This window comes from Phocoena sinus, chromosome 9 (genome assembly GCF_008692025.1).
Source record: "Phocoena sinus isolate mPhoSin1 chromosome 9, mPhoSin1.pri, whole genome shotgun sequence".
Taxonomy (NCBI): Eukaryota; Metazoa; Chordata; class Mammalia; order Artiodactyla; family Phocoenidae; genus Phocoena; species Phocoena sinus.
Genome location: NC_045771.1, coordinates 86288550 through 86315697, shown reverse-complemented (window position 1 = coordinate 86315697; position 27148 = coordinate 86288550). Strand labels below are relative to the sequence as shown.

Here is a 27148-nt window from a genome sequence, read left to right as displayed (position 1 = left end):
CCTCCCAGCCACTCCTAGCCGGGCTAGGGCCGGCGGGGCGGGCTTGGGGGCGTGGCGGGCGGGGGCGACTCGGCGCGGCGTAGCGCCCGGGACGGAGCCGCTGCGCGGAGACGCGCGTTTGGGTGGCGGCGGGGGCGAGCCCGTGGGGAGAGGCGGCTGCGGCTGCTAGCCGGGAGGGAGGGAGGGAGGGAAGGAGGAACCGGGAAGGGGTTGGGGGGGGGGGGGCAGGGCGGTCGGAGAGCCGTGTTCCTAAGGCGGTGGTGGCGTCTCCGGCAGAGCAGGAGGAGGGCGGGGAAGGAGGATGGAGCAAGCTGGGGGTTGGGGTTGGCGCTAGCCGCATTGGCTCGCCCCGTACTGTGGGAGAGCGGCGGCTGCTCCTGGAAGTTGTAGGATCGGGAGCCGGGCTGGTGCCGCCGCTGCCACCGCCTTGGGCGGTGGGGAGGAGCAGGGAGCGGCGGGGGTCGGGAGAGAGGGGTCTGGTAGGGGGAGCGAGCTGGGGAAGACTGAGCGGGCTCTGCGCCGGGCGGGAGGGCGGCGGGGGGGCCAGCGACCGCAGCCGGGGGGACTCGGGAGGATGGAGCAAGTGGAGATCCTGAGGAAATTCATACAGAGGGTCCAGGCCATGAAGAGTCCGGACCACAATGGGGAGGACAACTTCGCCCGGGACTTCATGGTGAGTCCCTCCCCTCGCTGTCGACTCCTCTCGCCGGCACCGGAGCCCACTGCAGCCTCGCCCGGCCGGCCCGGGCCGCCAGCGCTTTGTGTGCGGCTGTAAGGAGAGGGGCGTAGGGGGCGCGCGCCAGCCCCAAGGCCGGGTGGACTCGGAGGCCGGCGGGAGGTGAGGTCGCCTCCGCCCCTCGGCCGCCTTTTCTCCTCCCGCGATCGCGGCCCCCTCCGCCGGCGTCCGGGACGCGAAGGGAGAGGCCGCCCGGCCGAGCCCGCACTCAGCACCGCCGCCAGAGACCACCTATTGTTTCTCGGGCCGGGAGCCGGAGGCGAATGAGGTACAGGCCGGGGGGCTCGTCTCTCCTCACCTCCCCATCCAACTGCCCCTCCAGGGAGGGTCGCGGCTGAGGGAGGAACGGGTCTCTTAAGGTGGCAATTAACTCGTGGGGTCCCTTTGCTCAAGCTGGTCACTGGGGTGGGCAAGGTAGGACTGTTTGCCGTTCCTGGGTTCGCAGTTATCTCCGGTGCATGGGAAAGGGTCTGTCGTGCATGGGAAAGGGTCTGTCGCTAAGCATTCTCGTGGTTTGCTCAATTTCCATTTACCCCTGTTCCATCTCTGGTCTCTTGAGACCCAGGTTTGAGATGGTTTTGGGGTCAACGTAACTTGAGGTTGAGGGGGTAAGCGCGTGTGTGTGTACGGGTGGGGAGGTGCGTGGTTATCCTGAAGGAAGCCTACTTCAGACTCCCTAGGGGACACTGCCGAAGGCAGAGGGGATGTGACTATCACTTCCTATCCGGGGTGGGGGTGGGGAACTTGGGAACAATAGTCGTGTTGAGGCGGAGGCGACCGTACGGGCCGAAGCCCTGAAGTGGGAGATAACCTTCGAAGTCTCCCCAACACCCCCCCCGCCATCCGACACCCCCTACCCCGCCTTCCGCCCTCTGCTTGTACAGGCGGGCTGGAGAGGAGGTTAAAAGTCCTGGTCGTGGAATTGCTCTTGGTCCATCACTACGAGGGGGTCAGATCCGAAGGCGTGGGAGGAGAAGTCGACTTCCTCCATTGCCCCCCCCGCCCCGTATTTTTCTGCTGGACAATGTTCCCTTTAGGGTTGTTTCTCGGCTTAGGAGGCGGTGGTTGCGGCGGCTGCTCCTACGGATATTGCGCAAGACTGGGGCGTTGGAAACCCTGGAGGTCTGGGGAATGGAAAAGGAAGTGGGACTTTGGGAAGTGGCTGCTCCTTAGTCTTGGCGGGGTTTGGGAATGGGAAATAAGCTAGGGAAAATTTTGCTCCCGGGCCAGATACACCTCCAGGAATAGTCACTTAACTCTGAAATTCGCGATTGTTCAAGGGATACACAGTTAATGTGTATAAAAGTGAGTGAGCAGCAAACATTGACTAGTTTTTGTTTCAAAGTACAGTTTAATTGTTTACAAGGTGCAGGTGAAATGGCTTTTAGTGCTGAAATAATTTTTCACATTTTAAAGAGACTTCGGTCTAGTAAAGCTTTAGCGTTAAAATTCTTAACCCTTCACCTTATACAATATTGTAACAGTGTTGTTGGAGCTTTGTGATTCCCGCCTCCCTAGACCAATAATAGAGGAGGCTAGGAGTTAGGTTTTGTTAGTATCTTTTGAAGGTGTAGAAAATGTTGATTAAGTAATTTATGCCTTATTTTAAAGATTTTCTCTTGATATTTAGCCTATGTATTTGAAAAATTACTTTATGATCTGAAAAGGTTAAAGAAAAGAAGACATGTTCCCTTTTTACTATTGAGAATTTTAAATGTGTTGGTATCTTTGGAATGGTATCACAATAATTGGACAGAGTCCCCTTTTTACTACTCTTCGGCCAAAAGAGAAGAAAATATTTATTTAGAATATTTTAAATGTTTAAAACTAGTCTTACACAGTCTTATTTTGGTTGTGGAAGGAGAGGTGGTGTGGTCCCTGGCCACTTATTCTTTGCATGCTAATCATCTTGTTATCCATGGGCATATCCTGTCAGGAAAGAGCATTGTTTGGTGATGCAGGCCATCAGGACAAGTGCCCAGTCTCTGAACTCCTGTACAGGGGAAGTAGCCTTAGGGTTCATGCTTTGGGGATGAGTCAGGGATTCCTATTGGAGATTTCATTTCTCCAGGACTAAATGAGTTTCCTTTTTCTTCCATAGTACCTAGGGGTAGTTAGGGGATTCTACACTTGAGATTTGATTACTAGGGCTGTTCTTTTGTAGTGCTTGCTTTTTTTATTCTGTGACTTGATAAGCAATAGCTGTAATTAAGGTTGCTAGTTGGTGCCTCTTTTTCCCTTGACTAGAAGGCTGGAGGGAAACTTTGTCCCCTCTGCCATGGAAAGAGAATAGGAGATCCCCTGATAGATTCTAACTCTTCTGTTGTTCTTAAATTCTGATATGGATTAAAAATGCATTTAAAAATTTTTAGCATCTTAGAACTGAGCCTTAGGGGTAATCTAGCTACTGTATTATAACCTTATTCAGATATGAAGTGATAATGTTCATTGTTTCAAATTTGGAAATTATACAGTAATAATTAAGAATGCCTTACCTGTAGGAAAGTGGAATGGGCATTCCAACTGTGGTCTTTCCATTATTCCACTCAGCCTTCCTGTAGTCCCATCTCCCAAAGGCTATCTCTGTTAATGTTTTTAATGCTTCTCTGTGACCATACTACATAATCAATACCATTTAATATTCTTGGAAATTTTTTTCCAGCTTAATATTTAAGTGTTTTTCATTTGTAAAAATGATTTTAGGTGGCTATATAATATTTCACCTAGCCACTGTCTTTTAGCTTAACTATTTTATTATGGTTGAATGTTAGGCCATTTATTTTCTGCTATTATATGTCATAATTCTGTAGTGAACACTTATGCATAAAGCTTCTTTATTTTGGATTATTGCATAAGATATCTTCCAGTAATGGAAGTACTAGATGAAGGGATATAAACATTTAATATGTGTTTATGAATAGCTTTTTGAAGAAGTTCTGTCAGTTTATACAACTGTCAGTACTGTATGAGTGTTCATAATAATTATCTTGGATCTTTGATAATTTGATGGTTGAAAAATGGTATCTTGTTTTAATTTGAGTATCTTGATACTAGTAAGGGTAGAAATTTTTCCTCTTGTTAACTATTCTGTGAGTTGTCTGTTCTTGGCCTTTGCCTGCTGTGCACCCCATTCTGTGAAAGAGGAGAAAACTAAGGTATTGAGGTGGTGTAAACTACGGCACCAAAATGATTACTTTACAAGTTGATGATCAAATAGCTAAGCTGTGGCAGATCCAGAACGTGATCTCAACTATCTCGATTTTTAGTCTTCTTTATGAAATGGGAGACAGTGATCATGACAAGTAAATGTGTATGGTAGGGTGGTGCACATTTATGTTTGACAGATGTTTTACTCCCATCTCTGCCATTGGCTAGTTTTCTGACCTTGGGCAGGCCACTTGAAAGAAAATGAGTTAACTGAGTTTTCTCACATTTAAAAGAAGAAAAATACTACCTACTTCACAAGACTGAAATATGAAACTAATATTTAGGGTCTTCATCTAACAAATTATTGTGCTGTCTCTATATTCTCAAATGGCTAATTTATGTAGTCAGTTACATGTAACTAGAGACAGAAGGAAAAAGAGATGTCTGGGCTTTCCATTTTCAGTAATTTTCTTTTGCTTTTTAAAGCTTTATCATGTATAATTAAAGTACTGAAACAAGAAGTAAATTTATTCTGATTAGGCTAAAGTTTATACACTAGACACTTGTATATAAAAAAAATCATAAAAGACAACAGTGAAGCTACAAATATGGCAGTTTCAGTTTAAAAACTGGTTCTATTTCTACTTATGGAGATGAAAACAAAAATTTAATGAGTGGACTTAGTGGAGTATTTAAAAAACAGGATGCAGAGGAGGTGTGAATTATAGTACTTTTTTGTGAAACACTGGAAGGAGAAGATTTATGGACATTCTTTTCTAAGGCTAAACTGAGGTGTAATAGCAAGCATTCCTATGTTAAAATGCTATTTAAAATAACTGATTTTTTTTTTTAAGATTTATTATTTACTTTTTAAATTTATTTTTGTCTGCGTCAGGTCTTAGTTGGGATCTTCATTGCAGCATGTGGGCTTCTCTCTAGTTGTGGCACGCTTGTTCCAGGGCACGTGGGCCCTGTAGTTTGTGGCACCCGGGTTCTCTAGCTGAGGTGTGTGAGCTCAGTAGTTCTGGTGGGCGGGCTTAGTTGTCCCATGGCATGCGGGATCTTAGTTGCCTGACCAGGGATTGAACCCACGTCCCCTCCATTGCAAGGTGGATTCTTTACCACTGGACCACCAGGGAAGTCCCAATAACTGATATTTTAAATTAATCTGAATTTATCAATCACAAGTAACTGCAGAACTACCGTAGTAGTTATGCATTTCAGGGAATTTATTATATAAAACCATCTGCTCTACTAATAGTAATCCTGAAGGAACTGCTCAAAACAACCAGTGTGCTTGCTTTGTTATGATTAAATAATTGTTGTATTGTTTTTAATCTTACTACAGTAGTGTTTGTGATTTTATAAATTATTTTAGGTAGAAAGGAAATGAACATTTTTTCATCCCTACTATATGTTAAACACTGCGCCAGATATTTTTACACTGTGTCTTATTTAACATATCGGCAATTTATGAGGTAGATATAACCTATATTTTACAGGTAAGGGAACACACTCTGAGAAGTTAAGTATCTTGCTTGACTTCAAAACCTGTTCTCTCTATCCCGTTTCTCCAGAATGCATCTGAGGTCCCTTAGGACCTGGCTGGGACTAGGCAGGTGGTGGAGGATGCATCGCCATGCAAAAGGATGGAGGTTTCAGAGTTGAGCATATTTAGGGAGTGGTAGATGATCTGCTGTAAATAATGTAGCAGTTCTCACACCTTTTGATCTTAAGAGTCTTTTACACTCTCAAAAATTACTGAGGACTCCAAAGACCTTTTGTTTATTTACTGTATTAGAAATTAGAAGATATTTAAAAATACAATTTACTTTAAAATAATGATAATAAAACCATTCCATATTAACCTGTATACTATATTTTATGACAAGTAATTATTTTTTAAAAAGTTATTGGTGGGAAGAAGCATTATTTTTATATTTTTGCAAATTTTTTTAATGTCTGGCTTAATAGAAGAGAGCTGGATTCTTATAGCTGTTGCATTCACACTGTTGCATTGTCACATTTCACAGTATCACATGTCATGTACCCTCTAGAAAACTCCGCTGTACACTCCAAAAGGGAATGAAAGTGTTAAAAAAGAATCTTGTACTAAAGTCTGTGCATTTGCATATTTACAGGTGAGGAAGCATAACTTAGTATTGTTAGGAAAAGAGTTTTGACCTCGTGGACTCTTTGAAATGGTCTGGGGGTGGGCCATCACCAGATTTTGAGAAACAGTGAAATAGTGCATGATAAAGGCTAACATGAACACCTAGGTAGGGATCAGGTTTTGAAGGTTCTTGAATCTATGCTGAATACTATAGATCAGTAGTAGTAATTTTGAACAGTAACACACTACAGGTCTTAGAGTTACAGGGAAAGTAGGCAGGTGTTAAGAAAATAGACATTCTGTTTGAACACTGCAGCAGTGTTTCCCCACCTCCAGTTGTCCCCTCACCACCCCAGCCTGCTTTACTTTGAGCCTTCACTTATATCATTCAGGTTGGTTCTGGTAAAATGCTGAGAATCAGTACTATAGGTCTCTGCAGATCGCTGCATATTTTAAGAAAAGTAAGCAGTCATTTGACAGATTTGTGTTGCAGAAAGTTGATTCTGATGGTAGTATGAAGAATGGATTACCGGATTGAAGGAGAGCATTTTTGAAGCTGTTGAAATATAGGGAGTGAGGTATGAGGGCCAGAGCTAAACTAAGACAGTAGAACAGAGAGTGTACAAAGGATCTGATAAGGATAAAGGAAGAGGTCTCAAAGAGTCACTAGATGTGAGTAGTGAAGGAGATAGGAATGTTGTAGTATGGCTCCAAAGTTTCTAGCTTGGTATACCGTCACTCAAGTTGGAAGGTACTGTTTGGTAGGGTAAGGAAGAAGAGAGGAGAAACAAGCAGAGGAGACCAAGCAGAAGATGGTTGGAAGAAATTTCAAAGTCGAAGAGAATGAATTTAGCTTTGGACACGTTAAAAGGAGGTGCCTATGAGACATCTTGTGGAAATGTAGAGCATGAGAGAGCTGACGGGACAGAATTAAAGCATGTAAGAGTTATTTGAAAGCAGGAAAGTGAATCGAGCTTATTCAGACAAGCCTATAGAGTGACCAACTTTAGGTCGAAGAGCATCAGCATTTAAAGAGCAGCTTCTAAACGGAAGTGCTAGTGATTGCTCCCGGGAAGGTGTGGTCAAAGAGGAAGGAAGGGAACCCAGAGGATGTCAGAAAAGCCTGGGAGAGTTTCAGGAAAGGAGTAGTCACCAAAGTCTGATACAGTAATTCTGGGAGGACCTGTAAGGTGAGCTTGAGAAAGCACCCATTCTATTTGCCAAGTAGGAGTGATTTGGTGACTAGAAAAAGCAGTTTGGGGTTGGGGTATGGGAAAAAACTAGACTATAGTGGGTTGAAGAAGAAATAGGCGAAGTGGTATAAATTTCTTCCATTTACTTTTAACATTCTGAAAGGAGATGGCAGAAGCCAGAGGAAGACACAGATCCCCTCCCACCCTCTGCTTTTTAAAAAAAAGATGAGATAGGAACATTTTTCATATATGCATTCCTTATCTATTTCTTTTTTGTGAAATGATTGCTGTTTAAGTATAATTTTAAAAGACAGATAAAAAGAACTTGTCTTTTGGTTAAATAAGACCTCTGAAGTTTTGATTTAAGGCTATGATTTGATTTGTTAAAAAGTAGGAGGGAAAAAAAAAAAAAAAAAAAAAAAAAAAAAAAAGTAGGAGGGGAGGAAGGACTGAAAGCCTGGCAAGATCTTCATGCTGCACAGACTAGATAAGTATAAAAAACTTCATCGTTGTTAAACTGTTCAATATTGTGGCTTGTAGCTGTTTTAAAAATTAATAACAGCTTTATGGAGATATAATTCACTTAGTGTAAAATTCACTCATTTAAGTTGTACAATTTAATAGGTTTTAGTGTATTCACAAAATTGTGCAACCATCATCACAATCAGTTTTTATCACCCCCAAAAGAAACCGCATACCCATTAGCAGTCATTTCTCCCTTCCTCCCCGTTCCCTGCAGACCTTGGCAACCACTACTCTACCTTCTGTTTCCATAGATTTGCCTCGTCTAGACATTTCATATAAATGGAATCAGTATTCTGTGACTGACTCCTTTGACTTAATGTTTTCAAGGTTCATCAGTGTTGTTGCGTGGTCAGAAATACTTCATTCCTTTTTATGACTGAATAATTTTCTGTTGTATGGATATACCATATTTTGTTTATCCATTTGTTGATAGACAGTTTGCATTGTTTTCACATTTTGGAATATTTTTTATATAATAATACACAAGATGTAATATATTTGTATTATTTTATGAATAATGCTACTATGAACCTTTTACACAAGTTTTTGTTTTGCACAATGTTTTTGATTATCTTGGGTATGTACCTACAAGTATGTTTAACATTTTGAGGAACTGCCAGAGTGTTCTCCAAAGCTGCTCCATGTTTTACGTTTCAACCAGGAGAATGCACATTTTCCATTCCCACCAATTTCTTTACATCCTCACCAATACTTGTCACTGTCTGTCTTTTTTTTTTTTTTTTTTTGTCTTTTTTATTATAACCACCTTAGAGGGTGTGAAGTGCTATCTTGTGGTTGGCTTGTAGGTTTTTAAAATATCTCAGTAAGCTTATATAAATGGTGCGGTATGTCTAACATGTCTTTAAAGCTAGAGTGAAAGGAAATATTTTCCAGTCGTAGCATCTGAGCTAATCTTAGTCCTTTCCCAGTGCCACTGGTTTAGTTAAGATTTTCTTACCTTTGATGAGTGTCCAGCCAAACATATTTATATTTTAACTAACTTCAAAAGTGGAAGTGAACTTTTAAGTAACTTTCCAGACATGGCTCACTGAGATAGCCCAATAAAAATTTACCTCAAGTGTTAATTCTCAAGGATGTTTCCCTGTATTTAATTTTAGAATATTGTTAACTTTTTTTCCTTCAATATTTGATATCTAATTTGGAAAAGATTTTTGAAAGATTGAAACTGACAGTTAGACATTAACATTTAGATAGATTAAAATTTTTTGTTCGTATGGTAAACATTTCTGGGTTTCTATAGCACTCAGTTCATTAGATTCATAAACATTTACATTTCTGATTTCCCTAGACTGAAAGCCTCCAAGGCTACAGACTGGGACTTAGTTAGCTATCTCTGTATCCCCATTGCTTAATATAGTGCCTGGCATTTAATAAGCATTAATGGCCATTGCATTAGCAGAAATTGTAGCGAGCTTAATGCTGTAAAACAGAGTTTGGCTCTTCAGGTGGTCCAAGGGGCTTGTCTCTTAGACCAGCATGAGAATTGCTTTTTCTTCCTCTTACCTACAGGTGTGCAGGCACAAATGTTGTTTTATTTTTAGTATCCACTGAAAAAAGAAAATGAAAGGTAAAGTATTAGACTGAATTTAGTAAAACTTTTAAATAAATACATTTTTATTAATTGTAATATCTTCTACATAAATGTGAAAAATAGTACGGTGCGTATTTTTCTCTGGACACTGGTTGATATGCATAAGGATTGAGGGAACCACTTAAAGTAACTACTTGTATATCCTCCACACCATTATTAATTTTAATAAAATGTCCACTTTTAACTTTTGGTTTTAGATTTCATTAAGGAAATCCAGATAACATGTCACTGACATCTCTTCAACAATAGTGGTATCTTGTAAATCGTGGGTGTTTTGGGAGTGATTACAGCAATAGCTGTTGTTCTCTCCTTGCCTCTAGTTTCTTGCCTCATCTGATTCATTCCATATATCATGCTCACTTTCCTAAAATATCACTTTCAAGTGTTGGCATCTGTGGGATAATGGAGGGCATACGGGTTATAAAATCAGAAGATGTGGGTTTGAGTTCCCGTGTTGCTGCCTAGTTCAATTTTCTTTAATACATTTATGTAGAACCGTATTGGAAACATGTTTTTATTTTTATCATCGAAAAATATAAGTTCACAAAACCCTCAAGGCTCCTTTTGATGACCATTAAAATTATTGGAATTTTAAATGCCTAAGGCAACTCAAAGCATCAGACCCAAGCTCTGCTTTTTTTCAAACTATAATTATATGTCTGTCTTACGAATTTCCCTTTCTCCTATCCCCCTGCTGCCTATTTTGTAGCTTTTGCCCTGGTTTAGAATCACAGGCCAATAGGATAAAGTCTACACTTCTTAACCGGGCCTTCCAGAGCCTTCTTAACATAGTCTCTCATACCTTTCCAGTATTAAACTCCTGTACTCTGCAGCGTGTGTCCTTTCGTTCCTCTGGAACGAGCTATTTCTCATCCTTGAGCATACCCACTGAATGAATGAAATCTTGCTTATCTGTGTTTGTACTGTTGAGCATATTTTTCCCCTTTCTTAGAAAACTTTCCTTCTATTTTATAGACAAATACCTTGAAGATCAAAACACTAAAAATTTAGAATGACTTTACCACATTCACCCAGAACTCAGAAGTAAGAATTGTAATTAACTCTCACTTTCTGAGATAAATATATTAGCCCAGTTTATCTTAAAGCACTTGTTCTCCAGTGCAAATTTGATTTTTAATACCATGGGAAAAAAGCCTTCATTAGATTTGAGTTGAAGACTTGCTAAGGCAAGTCCAGAGCCGTGCAGTTCTTCTAAACCACTAGTCTCTTCTAAACAGGAATTGAACCCCTCTCCCAGCATTTCATATTTCCGGTAGTAGTTAAATTTTTTAGATTCATGCATTCAAACCTCGACTGTTATCTCCTTCCATCTGAAATAGCACAGATACTTGTTTCCATTTGTATAATATTATAGTATCTGTGAACTGGCTTATAGCAGATATAAGTAGTTGCTCCCCAAAAGTTTTTCCTAGAGAATGTGGAATGTGGATCGTGTTAATCTCAGAGGCTTTGGGGTGTATGCTAATATCTACATTTCCTATAGTAACTGTTTTTAGATGCAATCTGCATTTGAAAAGCTATTTAACAACAGTTGAGTAGCTACCCTTGTAGGCTCTGAAGGAATGCAAAAATGGCAGCCCTGTCATCCTTCCATGGTTCCTACCATCCACCATTCAGAAGATGTTCACCGAGTACCCACTATGCCCTAGGTACTGTGTTTAGAATTGATATTTGAAAATATGACAGTTGTTGCCCTTAAGAAGTTTACTGGCTGTGAATAGACTTGTGAGAAGCAGCAAGAAGTTTTCCTGGGAGCAGTGGATGGGCTTCAGGGGGTTTGCGAACCCTTTCAAATTATACATAGTGTTTTGTGTGTAAGCTCATTGGGAGAGGGGTGGAGAAGGTTCATAGCTGTTAGATTCTCAAGGGGTTTGGGTTCCAAAAATCTTAGAAACTCTAGACTAGTAGAAAGATAATCAGCTTTGGAGTCATCAGGTAGTTAATTTCTGTCCTGGCCCTGTTATGATTATAAGCAGGTTATCTAGGGAAATTGGGAATATAATACCTACCTAGAAGGACCAAGATAATATGTATGTAAAGCTTCTAATGTAGTACATAGAAGGTGGTCAATAGTAGTTAAAGACTTGGTATTACTCTAAGGGAAGTGTATTCAAGATTTAAACCACAGAGGCAGGAGAGCCTAAATCTGCCTGAATAGAACATGGACAATTTCAGCATGGAGGCCACATTTGACTTGACTCTTGAAGGAAGAGTTTGTCATGTGGATTAGGATAAAAGGCATTTCAGAGATAGAAAGCAAACAGCACTTGCAAAGACACAGAGATAAGAACTGTGGGTTTTAGATGAGAGGAACAGGGTGGCAGTGTAAAAAATAAGCAAAGACCATATTCCCAAACAAATAGGAGGGGATTCCCAAAGGGAGAGCAGCTTAAATGCTGAGCTTGAGATGAATATAATATTGGCCTCAGCATTCCTGAATGTTTTGGTGAGGAGTGTTTTGATGTCTCATTATTGTGGCATAGTTGTTCACTCTTATAATGTATGGTTTGTTTGGTATGAAGGATCTTTTTATTAAAAAATTTTTTTTTGTCTGCGTGGGGTCTTCGTTGCTTCATGCAGGCTTTCTGGCTTTCTCTAGTTGCAGCTAGCAGGGGCTACCCTTCCGGGGGCTATTCTTTGTTGTGGTGCGCGGGCTTCTCATTGCGGTGGCTTCTCTTGTTGAGGAGCACGGGCTTAGGCGCGTGGGCTCTAGAGCACAGGCTCAGTAGTTGTGGCGCACGGGCTTAGTTGCTCCGCGGCATGTGGGATCTTCCCGGACCGGGGCTCAAACCTGTGTCCCTGCATTGGCAGGCAGATTCTTAACCACTGTGCCATCAGGGAAGTCCCTGAAGGATCTTTTAATAATGGAGTTCCAGAAGCCCAGTGTTCTTAAATCTGGTATTTTTACCTTATCCCAGATATATAAAGTAATACACTCTCTGTTTATATTGTTCTTAAGTGGCCAGATCAGTGTTTTTCATTGGCTGCTTTTAAAAGTGCCCTGTAAAAAAATTACATTTAAAAGAGTCTTTAGAACTTCAGCAAGTTATTTATAATGGTAAGCCTCTGTTTAGTTTGGATTCCTCAGCATATTTGAGTTTTCTATGAGATGACTGAGAGATTTTGAGACTACACATTTGGGGCTAGAACCAAAGTGAGAAAGGAAAGGAGTTCTAGCTCCCGTGCTGTGAAAATGTGGAGAATGTGGCTTTTCTGGACACCTCCCCTCACTGTGTACACTGGATTTACTCATAGGTCCTAGACCCTTTGATGTTAAAGGGAACAAGAAAGCTGTTTAAGGAGGTTGTTACAGGTTTTACGGTTAGAAGTTGGCAGAGCTGAGTTTGTCCCAAATAAGCAAGATGTACAACAGTAAGATGCTTTTTCTATGACATGATGTTGCTTAGACCAACAGTTGCATTCTTATTCTTTAGGGAAAAAGTCAATAAAGGAAAAAAAGGGGGGCATAAATATCAAAAATTATAGAAAACTTCTTTGTTGGTATAGATTTTTGGTTGTAGCCTATTTGCAAACCAGCTTAAGTGGAAAAAAAAATATTGCAGTAGAATACTGCCCTTGAGTTGCTTTAAGGACAGGAACCAAGAAATGGAGAGCCATCTGTAACCTGGGTGACTCTTCATTTCAGCCCCTCTGTCTTTCTGTGGTTCTCCATATTTATCAGTTTCTGTGTCTATCTAGGGCTGCTTGGATACTTGTCTTTGCTTCTCTGTGCACCTGCTTTACTCTTAGCTGTCTGTATTTGACTTTCACTGCTTGGGGCTGCACCTGCTATTGAATAAAGGCATCCCTTACAGTGATCTAACCTATCTCATTCACTGTATCTCAGTTTAGGGGAAGAACTCATTATGACTAGAATTGCTCTATCTCACTTTCACATTCCTGAAATTCACATCACATCAATCTACTTGCCACCGATGAAATGGGTTTTGTGTAGTATAAATGTGTGGAGTTGACCAAGGTGGTGAACTTGTTCAGATGTGATTGGTAGGTACTTTTCTTAAAGAGAAAAGGGATAGTCCCCTAACTAGGCAGGTAGCCCAAAGTGTATTTGTTTTGAAGCAAAACAGCAAAAAAATTTAAAACTATTTTAAGGTTTCAGCCCCAAATAAACTCCACCCACCTTCTTTCAGAGAAGGGAAAAAGAAGCATAAAGAGTCCTTGTGAGTTGAGAGAACATTCTGTTGGCTTTGGCAGAGCATTATTTCACATATTCAGTACATATTAAACGTCAAACTTGTAAGGTTTCTGTGTAGAAACTGTAAAATTAAGATAATCTATAAGCTGCATATTTATGGTACTTAAGACTTAAGTTGTAATTTTTCAGTGTTAAAATATGGAACCAGAACATTACCTTCTTGCAAGGAAGTGTAATTCTAAAGATCAGTTTTATTCAAGTATTATATTGTCATTTTTTTATTCTCTCTCTGAATATGTATCTGAAATTTATCACTGTCTCAAAGACTAATGTATTTTCTTCACAATAGATTTTGCATTAATAAAATAAATCCAATTGTAGTTCCCGGATCATCTAAAACCTAAGTGCTGTAATACTGTGTTTGCCTGGTTGTCAGTGTGCCTCTGTCTGTGCTGTGTATCTGCTTGCCCGTGCACCTCTGTCTTCTTAGCTTTCTCTATCTACTCTGTCCATTGGCCTCTTTGTGCCTAAGATTCATTAATGGGTGTTAGAGATAAATCTGGATGCACTGTGTAATTTAGAAATTTCCTGTAATTTATGCCTAGTTGTTTGTAATTCTTTACTTCTAGTGCTGTAAATAGGTTATATGTAAATGCCAAAGAGGAACACAGAGTAGGTGGGTATTAATAATAGGATTTCGCAACTATTTGAAGAAATTGAATATGTTCAAATATCTCTAAACCCATTCACTGGCATTATTAGATGTTGTACAAAATAACAAATATTTTTCATTACTTTATAACTTAGATAGTAGAAGATTAATTATTAAAGTAAGAAGCACTGTTTTAATGTTCAGTATACCAGATGCTTTGATCTTTTCATTTTATGGAAAAGTAAAGAGGATGGATATTTTAATAGTTCAAAAGCTAGAAATTTTTTTGTGTGAAAGGATTTAAAGAAACTGTTATTAATGGTAAAATGAAGGCTTAAACTAAGCTTCCTTGAATGAGTAATTAGGTGGGCAGTGGCTAGCTCTACTTCCTTGGCCTCCTCTTCATTCCTTTAACCCCCACTGTAAGCTGATTTCAAGCACTGCCATTCTGCTGAAATTGCATTTACTATGGTTGCCTTAGATCTCCTGGACATATCCAGTAGACACTTTATAGTAGTAGTGTGTAGCTTTCTTGTTGCCTCTTTAGCATTCAGCACTGTTGACTTTTTTTTTTAAAGTCCTTCCTCCCCTTGATGTTGAAGCATCATTTATACCTAGTTTTTCACCTGCCTCTTTAGTCTCCTCTATTATTGGCTCAGATGCAGCATACTTTCTATTTTTCATGCTCTTAGGTCTTAAGGGAAATATAATTAAATATTGGATATTTAAAAATAAGAGAGAATCTTGCAAATCTTGTAAAGTAGACTACAGTGACATGAATTATTCTAATGCTGCTTAAGAGTTTCAAAGAATAATAAAATATTGATATTTTCTCATTCTCTACATTCTTGTGATGGCTGGTAGATTATTCTTAAGGTATTTTTGGAAAATGCAATTTAATCTAAACCAGAAGTATAAGATGAATATTTAACCAACACATTTAATTTTCTGTTGTTGCTTTATTATATGCCAGTTTTTATACTGTTTACAAGCCATGTTTTGTTTGCAAACCATATATTGTTTATGCCATATCTAATATTTTCAAATATGTTCCAAAATGATCTCACATTCTGTTGGCCAAAGCAAGTTATAATGCCACCTCAACTTCAAGGGGTTGGGAGATAAATTACACCTTTTTTTTTTTTTTTTTTTTTTTTTTTTTTTTTTTTTTTATTTATTTATTTGGTTTTGCCGGGTCTTAGTTGCGGCATGCATGTGGGATCTAGTTCCCTGACCAGGGATCGAACCCTGGACCCCTGCATTGGGAGACTGGAGTCTTCACCGCTGTGCCACCAGGGAAGTCCCAATTACACCTTTTAAGTCGGAAGAACTGTGAAGTCACATGTGGTTTTAATATAGGAAGAGTTGAAAATCAGGCTATTAATATGATCAGTCTACCATATGACAGGTATAGGGGATATTATTATGTAGGGTGGTTAAAACATGGAACCAGGACTTGAAATAGTGAGGGAATGAGCCATGCGGTTATCTGGGAGAAGAGTATTCCAGACAGAAAGAGCATTAAGTGCCCAAGTATTTGAGTTAAGAGTGTATTGAAGGGATATCAAGGAAGCCAGTGTGCTTGAGCAGAATGGGTGAGGAAGAGAGTAGTAGATTTGTAATAGTGTTGGGAGTTACGGCAAACTATCCAGGGTTCTTGTAGGTCATTGTTAGGACTTTGGCTTTTACTCTAAATGACATGAGTTTTACTCTTAGGTATGATGTTAACTTACATTTTAACAGGATCACCTTGGCTGCTGTGTGGAGAATAAAATGCAGAGAGGTAAGGATACAAGCAGAGACTGCTTAGAAAGCTATTTGAGCTGTTCAAGCAGGAGGGCCTGGAGACAGTGACAATGAATATGAAGAAGAGTGATGGATTTGGAAGGCAGTTTTGAGATAGCATTCACAAGATTTGGTGATATGGGAGGGTGAGGAAGAATTTATCTGAGCTAATGTGGACACTAAGTGGTAGTGATGAGATAGGGAATACAGGAGGAAAGATAAATTTGAGGAGTTGGGTACTGAGTTCAATTTTAGATGTATAGAGTTTGAGTTGAATTTAGATCTCAGGCCAGTCATGGTTGGCCCTGTAGCTCTCTAATTTATTGTGTATGGGTGATCGTTGAACTCACGGAAGAAGATGAGATTTCTGAGATAAAGAATATATACTGAGAATAACAGGGAAGAATATGGAACATTCGGGACACTTAAGTGTCTACTTGAGGATGATAAACTCTCAGTCCTAGAGAGTTAGGAACAGAACCTGCAGGGTCATGTAGAGGGTAAATGGATTGAGGAGTTACAAAAAGAATTGTGAATTTGGATTTAACCCTGAATTTGGGAATAGAAGTCATGGGTGAGCTTGTCAAAAGCACTGAGAAGAGGGTAGGACAAATTTGCATTAAAATTTTTTTGAATGGATTTTATGTTATTTTTTTAAAGCAGTGGGAAAATTACTCCTGTCTATGAAATCCTATCATATATATGAGTTGTCCTGAAAGGTAAATCAGCTGTAGACATTTTAGGGAAAAGAGAAGTTGGGGAAGGGAGTGAGGATTGCTCAGAAAGCTAATAAATGTACTGTTTTGGTTTATTATTCTCCCCTCCTCTCTTAACCCTGGATCCCATCTCCCATTTCTACCCTCTTACTGCCAAGCCTTGTGTTACTGTTTACCTGGCACTCTATACTTTTTTTTTTTTAATTTTAATTTTTTGGCCGCATTGGGTCTCCGTTGCTGCATGCAGGCTTTCTCTAGTGGCGAGTGGGGGCTACTCTTTGTTGCGGTGCACGGGCTTCTCATTGCGGTAGCTTCTCGTTGTGGAGCATGGGTACTAGGTGCGCAGGCTTCAGTAGTTGCAGAGCGTGGGCTCGGTAGTTGCGGCACGCAGGCATAGTTGCTCCACAGCACGTGGGATCTTCCTGGACCAGGGATCAAACCTGTGTCCCCTGCGTTGGCAGGTGGATTTTTAACTGCTGCGCCACCAGGGAAGTCCCTCTACTTTTTTTTGGGGGGGGGAAGCTGTTTTATTGGTAAACGTACATAACGAAAGTCAATGTTTTAACCGTTTTTATGTGTACAGTTCATTGGCATTAAGTACATTCATGTTGTTGTGCAATGAGGATTCTTTTTTTTTTCTTTTTTAAATGAGGATTCTTAAAAAGGAAAAATCATATACTGTTAGGAGAGTCATGGAATGCTTAATAAACAAGTGCTTTCAAAATGAGCCTAGAAGGATAGGTGAATTTTGGTGGAGGGACTTTATAAGTATAGGGAACCCTGTGAGCAAACAAATAAAGGTGGGGATAAAGAAGAGACTTCAGGGAACAGCAGTTAGCATTATTAACTAAATAAGCACAATCAAAAAGAACATTTATAGAAATAACTCATATAGTAGGGCCGTTGGTGAATTTATATATTAAGACTTCTAAATAAACAAGGAATTGGTTAAAAATAGTATGAATTTTTAGAATAATTGCTAAATCAGTTTTTCAGAGGTAAAAGATTTGGTCTTTGTCATTCATGAAATGTTCTAGCCAACAGAAGATTTATAATTTAAATAATAAATTTTATTTGATTATAGGGGATATGCTTTAAAATGTTTTACTCCCAGAGATTGCCAGTGTACCCACACTACACATTAAGTATTATTACAGGAGGTTTTGTATGGCTCAGAGAAGTCAAGCTGACAATGAAGTACCAAGTCACCCTAATGGCCTCATCCTATTAGAAATTAGCTTGTACCTAAGAATTGTCACTTCACAAAGCGATGCAGAATACTGTTTTGCCTGAGACTTCACTTTGTAGTCTAAAATGGTAGCTGAATTATAAGAGTTTTTCATTTTATTTTAAAATAAGCAAGTTCAAAAAAGATCCACCATATTTGGGTAAACTTTTTTAATGTAATAGTTGTCTAAAGGAGTCAGTTTGCCAGTGTAAAGAGACTGGTGAAACATTTAGGGACAAAGCCAGTCTGAATTAGAGTGTTTTTCCTCCTGACTTGTATTTAAAGCACAAATATTGTAATAATAAAGCTCAAATTTGACCTCATAAAAATGAAAGACATCTATAATACAAAAGGTAATGCAAGATAAGCAGTAGATTGAGATAAAACATTTTAACCACATTAAACAGTTGGAGGATTATTGTCTAAAATATATGAGTAGCTTCTATATATAACACTCCAATAGGAAAATTAACAAATGCTAAGAAAATTAACAGAAGAAAAATGCAAATAATTATTTAAACATGGGGGAAAAGTCACCAACCTATTCAATAATCAGAGAAATACAAATTAATTAATGTTAACTTTTGAGGAGTCTATCAGATTTCACCAAATTTGGTGAAATTCAAAAATTGATAATCATGGCAATTCAGAAATTGATAATAGCAAATGTTGGCAAGGATAGAGAAAAACTAGTATTCTGGATCTGTTAGGAAGGTAAACTGGTAAGGCCTTTTTTGGAAAGCAGTTTGGCCACTTGTAACAGAATTGATCATGTGTATACTCTTTGACCCATCATGTCAACTTCTAGGAATCTTTTCTTTAAAATATTTGCATATGTGTGTAAAATAGTATGTCCAAGTATATTAGTTACAGCAATTTTTTGTGAAACAATGTATAAAATATCTATTAATAAAGAGGCTTAACATGGTTGGTTACTTCAAAGGGGAGAGATATGGAGGAGAGGTGATTACTTTTTCATTTATAATTGTATGCAGAAAAAGTTAACAAGCCTGTGACTGCTATCCTCAGAAAGGCCTACTTGTAAGACTGGCCCTTGGCTGGGGTCTGGGAACTTGGACTTTTGGGGAGGATTCCCATCATTCCATGATAAAAATGGCTCCCTTTGCCTTTACTGTACAAATATAGTTTTTGTTAAACACCTACTTTCCTTATGGAAATCTGGGAATTTGGTTCCTGCTAAGACAGAGAGTACCTGTATGACCAGCCACCAATAAAAACTCTGGCTACTGAGTCTCTAATGAGCTTCCCTGGTAGACAGCATTTCACGAATGCTGTCACAACTCATTGCTGGAGTAATTCAGTGGGTCCTGTGTGACTCCATTAGGGGAGGACTCTTGAAACCGTGTGCCTAGTTTCTTCTGGACTTTGCCTCATGCTCCTTTCCCTTTGCTGCTTTTGCTTTGTATACTTCAGCTGTAATAAATCATAGCTGCGAATGTGACGGTAGAGATAGTCCTGTGAGTTGTCCTCACGTATCACTGAACCTGCGGGTGGTCTTAGGAGCCCATGCCACAACTTGACATTATGGTTTGAATGTTTTAGCATCTGCACTCATTGCTTGTATAAATTTTAAACTGTTAAATTTAATATATTACATATTTAAATTATTTGTATGTATGTGTATACATAGGCACGCATATATACCTCATCTCTAAGAATATGTTGATGGGTTTTTATATGTGTGTATTAGCACCCATATATTCTATACATTTTCCCCCTGGTGATAAAAGATTGAAAACTTTCCTTGGTGACATTGTAAGTAATATAATAAAGAAGCAAATCAAAAACAAAGTGTCTTCAGGTATGTTATTTAGGACAAGGGGCTTATTACTTTAAATAAATTATTTTAAATTACACTTCATTATCAGTTTCATATGTCAGTATGATGGTAAACCACAAAGAACAGATTTCAAGTAGCATTTTAAATGTGTACTCTCCAGTTATACAAACTCTATTATCTCAGCTTACTGAACTGAGTAAGTTATAAATGTGATAGTAGGGTGCCAATTCATTGACTATGTGATGCTCTGAATATGGTATCAGTGCCCATTTTGTTTAAAAGACTTGCCATGCTTTACTGAATATGTGATACATAGAAGATACTAGGTATTGTGGAGGAATAAAGAAAAGTATAAAAGATTATCTCTGGAAGACAGAAAATTATTATCTTGGGTGGCAGCAGTGGTTGTAGTGATGAGATAAAACCTGTAAACAAATGATGGATAGAAGAAGCGGAAATGATAAATACTATATGACCAAGATCTACTTTTGGAATATATGCTACCTGAGGGCAATATATTGTTCACCACTATATCTGTACCACCTAAAAGAATACCTGACACATAGAGTAGGTTAGGAAAAATGATATAAGACCAGTCATCCTCATGAAGGTGATAATTGAATCTTACTTTTTCCTTTTATTATAGGTGTCCAGATCCAGTATGTCAGCAAGCTGAGAAAGTAGGTTTTATTTGAAAATCATAACAATTAATTCATGAGTTGAGCAGAGCTATCTAATGTTATATGAATATTGTGTGGCTTGGTAATCTGAGACACTGTAATGGCACTTAGCAACAACTAGCTGGTTCCTCTTCCTTTAGTGGTTAGGGCAAACAACTATATAGGTAGAGATATTCGAAGACAAAAATCATGCCCTTGGTAACTTGGGGTAGGAAGTTATGTGCAAGATTTCTTGCAGAAATCTTGATAATTATATGTAGGTAGATCCTAGTTTTTATCATGATTGAAGTTTGGCTTTTTGTTTGATTTTTGTGTGTTATAGGAAAGAGGAGCACTGTTTATCGTTATTACAAAGAGATATTCGAAGACAAAATCATGCCCTTGGTAACTTGGGGTGCACATAACTTCACAGTAGTGTGATCTGGCCTTTTCCGGACCAAGTCTAATATAATGCCAGAATGAAATACTTTTTGCAGGAAATTATCACTATCTAATTTCAGAACTTTTTCATCACTGTGATAAGAAACCCCATACCCATTACCAGTCACACCTCACTCCCTTTCACCCCACCACCCTGGAAACCACTAATCTACTTTCTGACTATAAATTTGCCTATTCTGGACATTCCATATAAATGGAATCATATAATATATGTTTTTTGTGTCTTCTTTCACTTAGCATAATGTTTTCAAGATTTATCAGCTGAGCGTGTATCAGCACTTTATTCCTTTTTGTGGCCAAATAACATTCTATTGTATGACTAGACTACATTTTGTTTATTAATTCATTAGTGGATGGACATTTGGGTTGTTTCCACTTTTTGGCTTTTATGAACAATGTTACTGTGAGCACTTGTGTACACGTTTTTGTGTGGACATATGTTTTTAGTGCTCTTGGGTATATTTACCTAGGAGTGGAATTGCTGGGTCATATGGTAACTCTATATTTAACCTTGTGATAGTTGCCAAACTGTGTCTCTGTTAAGAATTTAAACCTTAATTTTACAAACAAAAGTTTGCCAGCCTAGCTTGACTTTATCTCTACTTGGTCTTCCCTTCTTTTTGAAAAATGAAATGATTATGTGAAAGCACATCCTTTATTATAGTTAATTTTTTATCTTTTTAAAAACATAAATATATTAAAGCGTTTTTGTGCATTGATAGGAAAAATGGGCCCAGCAGATCCCTAAATAGTAATTCCTTATGTGTTACTAGACTTGGGGAGTGGAATGGGAGGTTGCAAAAATATGGCTTGTAAAGTTAAGTCTGGTTTGCCAGGTAATTTTCAAGCTTTCGAATAAATAACGGGACATATGTGATCTCTGTGTAGATCCATAATGGAAGGATTAGGGAGAACATCAATGACAATTTATTCTACCATTCTGGAATTTGGCCCATAATTTATTTTGTCTAATGCAGCCTAGAATAGACTTGGAATATACAGTTGAAAATTGCTTTCTGAATTTTTAAATAGAAACTGTAACTGGTAATGAACAGTGTGGTCTCAAGCATTGTACTGTGGTATGGCATCAAACCTTAGGGTACACACAAAAAGATTAAAATGCTCTTTAAGAACAAAAAAAAAGATAGTATTTGAGTATACAAATAAAGATATTTTGGTATTTGCTAGTTTCAATAACATGTCAACTAATCTGAGGCAGGTAATTAAAATATTTCCTTAAATTCCTCATCTGTTAATAGATCTTACATGGTCATCTCAGTCTTTACATATTTTTATTATTATTTTGTTTTGTGGTACGCGGGCCTCTCACTGTTGTGGCCTCTCCCGTTGCGGAGCACAGGCTCCAGACGCGCAGGCTCAGCGGCCATGGTTCACGGGCCCAGCCGCTCCGCAGCATGTGGGATCTTCCCGGACCGGGGCATGAACCCGTGTCTCCTGCATCGGCAGGCGGACTCTCAACCACTGCGCCACCAGGGAAGCCCCTCCGTCTTTACATATTTAAAGGCATGCTCTATGCTAGATGTTGGGTATGGTGCTTTATACGCATGGTTTAATAAACATAAATGCATTTTTTTCTGTCTCCTTGACATACATTAATTAATTAGTTATTTATTTATTATACTATTTTGTTATGCTCACCAAATTTTCTCTTTTTCCTCAGGCATTCAGAGGGTTTCTTTGGGACTTCCCTGGCAGTCTAGCAGTTTGAATATGGAAATGGAGGGATTTCCCTGGCAGTCCAGTGGTTAAGACTCTGTGCTTCCGATGCAGGGGGCACGGGTTCGATCCCTGGTCGGGGAACTAAAATCCCACATGCCCCGCAGCGTGGCAAAAACAAACCAACCAGCAACAACAAAGCGTTTCTTAAATCTTTTTATTTTTAATTGAAAAGACAATATAATTAAAGGAAAGAAAATTAAGTTACCTATCATCCTATACTTAAAACAGCTATCTTTCTTCGTTGGCAGTGGGACTAGAAAGTTAAGGGACAGGTTTGGGAGATGTTTATTGAGGTGGACCCACCAGAACTTGAAACTGACTGGATGTGCGAGGAAGCAAGTGGACATATAAGGGGGAAGAGTCCAAAACTACTAGGAGGTTTTTAACTCTGAATGGCTAAGGAGGGCAGAGGTGCCACGGAAATAAAAAGGGACATAGAAGCAGGTGAATCTTTTTATCTAGTTAGGTTTGAGTTGCTATTGTGGATGTTCCATAAGCAGTTTGAATATGGAACTGGAGGGATTTCCCTGGCAGTCCAGTGGCTAACACTTTGCCTTCCAATGCAGGGGGTGCAGGTTCAATCCCTGGTCGGGGAGCTAGGATCTCACATACCGCACGGCCAAAAAACATAAAACAGAAGCAGGGACTTCCCTGGTGGCGCAGTGGTTAAGAATCCGCTTGCCAACGCAGGGGACACGGGTTCGAGCCCTGTTCCGGGAAGATCCCACATGCTGTGGAGCAACTAAGCCCGTGCGCCACAACTACTGAGCCCGCGCCCCTAGAGCCTGTGCTCTGCAATAAGAGAAGCCACTGCAATGAGAAGCACGCGCAGCGCAACCAAGAGTAGCCCCTGCTCGTTGCAACTAGAGAAAGCTCACCCGCGGCAACGAAGACCCTACGCAGCCAAAAATAAATATAAATAAACTAATAAAAAAAAAATCTTAAAAAAAAAATGGAACTGGAACTGGGGAGAAAAGTCAGCAGAAATACAGATTTGGGGATCGTCATAAATGTAATAGTTAAAGGCGTGGTAGGCAGGAGATAAACTTGATAAAAGACAAAATCTGAGGAGAGAATAGTTCAAGAGAGAACACATGCTTTAAGGGGCTGGATGCAAAGGACCAGAAAGGGTTAGAGGAGACTCAAGAGACACTTGTTTCATGAAATTGAAGAAAGGAGTTAAATACTTTATAGGAATTGAGGCTTATGGTTTTGATGCCTTTTGGAGATTATTGGTGACTTCATGAAAGTAGTTTTCAGAGTAAGTGGTAGAGGGAAGAGTGAAATTTTCAGGGGGTTCAGGACTTAATGGTTCCCCAGGAAGTATAGGTTTCTCTTTAAAAGTTTGGTCTGTTGACCACAGCTTTGTGGCAGTCTGGCCTAGCAAAAAATAATTTATTTCCATATAGTGGTAGATATGAATTGAGCTTTCTTAAACTGCAAAGGTGATTCTTCCTGTGCTACATTTTTGCAAAGATGAAAATACGAATTCTGCATCCATGCTATTAATTTGAGGGGTCTTCTTTGTTTTATTTTTTAGTTGGACAGTCGATGTTATTGTAACTTAATGTGTTAAACCTGGCACTCAATATTCTCTAGCTCACTGTATGTTTATATTATATATTTTGGAATAATGAGATTAGTGACGGATTGCTTTGTAATACTTTGAGAGTCTGGGCTTGGCAGAGTATTCCTCAGTGGAGACTAAAGGGTAAAGAGCACTATAGTGATCATGTTTCCTTAACTCAAGACACATAACTAGATAAAGGGAGGCATAGCCAGAAGCCATAGTATTAATACCCACGTTTTGGAATTTTTGAGCAATTTGCTGTGGGGACAGTGGGACAAAATATTTGAAGTTGGGATTGACCTGGAAAATGTGGAACCAGTGGTTACACGAGTTAAATAGTTAGAGGGACATGAGATAAAGGATGATGAAACAGATGAAAGAATTGAAGGCTTTGTGAGTAGAAACAAAATAAAGTAAACCTGGGAACTGTTTTTTTTTTTCCCATTTGCTGTATTAACAAAACAATTGTATTGTCCTCTTAGTTCAAATAGGATTCTACTTTTTTTTACATAAAAAATATAGCCCAGAGGTAGGGAGGGGATAAACTTGGATTATATCCTCCTAATATTTTGATCTTGAGAAAGTACTGTATTTTCTTTTCAAACCAGAGAACAGGAGCCTTTCCTTTAAGAAAAGGAAACCATTTGCTTGTTGTCTAGGGTGTGCAAAAAATGCTTATAGTCTTGCTGTGAAATTTTTTTATTACCTTTTTTCTTAAAAACTTTTATATTTTGCCATATTCATTGTTTTAAAATATAAAGTCTGTAGTACAAAGTTTTATTTAAAAACGAATTCTCAAAATGAAGATCCATTGCTTCATCTATTCAGGGAGGATTATAAAGCTACTATGTTGAGGAGATCTCCTTTGCTGTTATTTGATGGAACTAGGAATTGAACCCCAGCTTCTCTGACTCAAAGCTGTCTCATTATGAAGTGGTAATGAAATTTAAGGAGTGAGAGAAAATCGTTTCCTAAGTTTACTGGTCAATTCTGATTTGCATCCGTTTCTTCTGAACATAACCACCTGAGAAGACCTAAAGAGTATATTGACTTGCTGCAGTTTGTCACAGGTTATGCTTGTAGTAGCTGGTATTAATAGAATAAGATACGGTCTGCATCTTCAGGGAACTCATGTTCTATCAGGGATGGTATATGTGCACATATAAATAATTATTGTACATTGGCTGATGGCCTAGATGAGAGGTATATAGCAAGTGCTGTGGGTAGAGATGAGGAAGCAGTATGGGAGGAAGTAGAAGATGGGATTGGGTGCCAGGACTATTCTCAGGGACTGTTTCAGCAAGATAATATCAGTACTGAGCTAGAAAGAAGTGAGGAGTTTGCTTGGTAGACTACTAGGAAAATAACTGAAGCATCGAAATCAGGATGATCAAAGAGTAAAAATCATTACTCTTATTAATACCCAAAGACTGGTAAGATTGGCCCCTGTTTACTTCAAAGTATGTCCTTTTAGTATCAGCCCTGACATAGCTTTTTCTTTTTTTTCTTTTTTTTTTTTTTTGTGGTACGCGGGCCTCTCCCTGTTGTGGCCTCTCCCGTTGCGGAGCACAGGCTCCGGACGCGCAGGCCCAGCGGCCACGGCTCACGGGCCCAGCTGCTCCGCGGCATGTGGGATCTTCCCGGACCGGGGCACGAACCCGTGTCCTCTGCATCGGCAGGTGGACTCTCAACCACTGCGCCACCAGGGAAGCCCCTGACTTAGCTTTAATGAGAAGGCATAGCTATGCATTTCTGAAGAAGAATGGCAGACAATTTAGTCTGTCATGCAGCAGTAGGTAAAGCGTGAGCAAAGATAGGAAGATGAATTTTGAAAGGCAGAGTTTCATATTTTGCACCTAAAGGTAAACGTTGCAGTTGTGTAGCTGAAAGACCCGTTAGTTATTTTAGTTGCTTTCAACAGTTATTATTAGAGGCATACATAGTTTTATATAAACATATTTGTAAAGATTTAAGAACAGCCAGTTAAGTTAGAGATAGTATATGTTTGGTGGAAATTTTACTCTGATTTTACTACTTGCTGTTACTTTATATTTAAGGTTTAAAAAAAATTTATTTTGTCTTAGTAATCATCCACCTTATGTGGTTGGATTAGCTCAGTAGTATCACGATTGAGGGGCCTTTGTGACTGATGGCATTAACATTTCAGGCATAAAACCAGATGAATTTTTTCATTTAACAGTTATTACTGTGTGCCAACTATGTGCCAAACGCCCTGCCTTTTAAAATTCATATGGATTTTCCAGTATTTGCCTCAGAAATATTTCAGAGCAATGGCAAAAGCAGTACTATATAGGTACTCATATATTTTGCTACAGTGTAACTCTAAAGCTTGAAGTAATTCCATCTTATTTCACTTTAAGGTAATGTTGTTTGGATTTGTATAGTGTGTGCATATTTACTAAAATTAATGTCTTATGAAGCTGTTTTTTAAGTGTTAATGGCATTCAGGAATTGGGGGCAGCAGTGTGTGGCCTAGTAACAGTACGAGAAGGCTTGAGCTCCAGTATTTATTTATAGGCCATCTTATACAAAAAGAATTCGAGTTAGCTTAATTTTACTTTAGCTCTACTACTTTTCTGTCTGTTTTCTTAATTGTCCTGATTGAAAATCCAGCCAACAAGTAAATTTAACACCTGTTCCTGTCTACATTTATTCTGAATTCTAAGTCTGTTTGGTGAGTATGAAGAGAATTAGATAAGTTTTAGCGGTGGAGCTAACACAGCTTGCTGATGGATTGACTGGATGTTGGGGGTGAGGGGAGGTGGAGATAGGAATCATGATTATTCCCAGCTTTGAGGCTTGAGCAGCTATTGAATGGTGGTGCTCTTTGGACATGGTTGTGATGCCTGTGAGACACCCAGTGGACAATTGAGTAGACAGTTCGCTCTTTGACTGGAGAGATTCAACAAGTGTCACAAACACATTGTCACTAGCTTTGGTCCTTAGATAAACAAGGGAACTGTTCTACCGTTTTAAAGAACCAAATCTTGACACACAACTGGATACCTTAA

General features: G+C 39.2%; 1 protein-coding gene across 4 annotated transcripts in view; it reads left to right on the top strand.

Annotated features, from left to right (window-relative positions):
- The first annotated feature begins 243 nt into the window (after positions 1 to 243).
- The window catches only part of PTPN12 (protein tyrosine phosphatase non-receptor type 12), an 87259-nt gene continuing 60354 nt past the window's right edge, over positions 244 to 27148 (top strand). The window contains exons 1-2 of one of the 4 annotated variants that reach the window (XM_032643660.1): positions 534 to 673; positions 20332 to 20365. In XM_032643660.1, coding sequence (XP_032499551.1) covers positions 642 to 673; positions 20332 to 20365 — 66 coding nt within the window. In that variant the 5' untranslated portion in view covers positions 534 to 641. Of the gene's footprint in view, positions 674 to 20331; positions 20366 to 23851; positions 23858 to 27148 lie in introns of those variants that run through there. The other 3 variants (XM_032643662.1, XM_032643659.1, XM_032643661.1) reach the window with 3 other exon arrangements.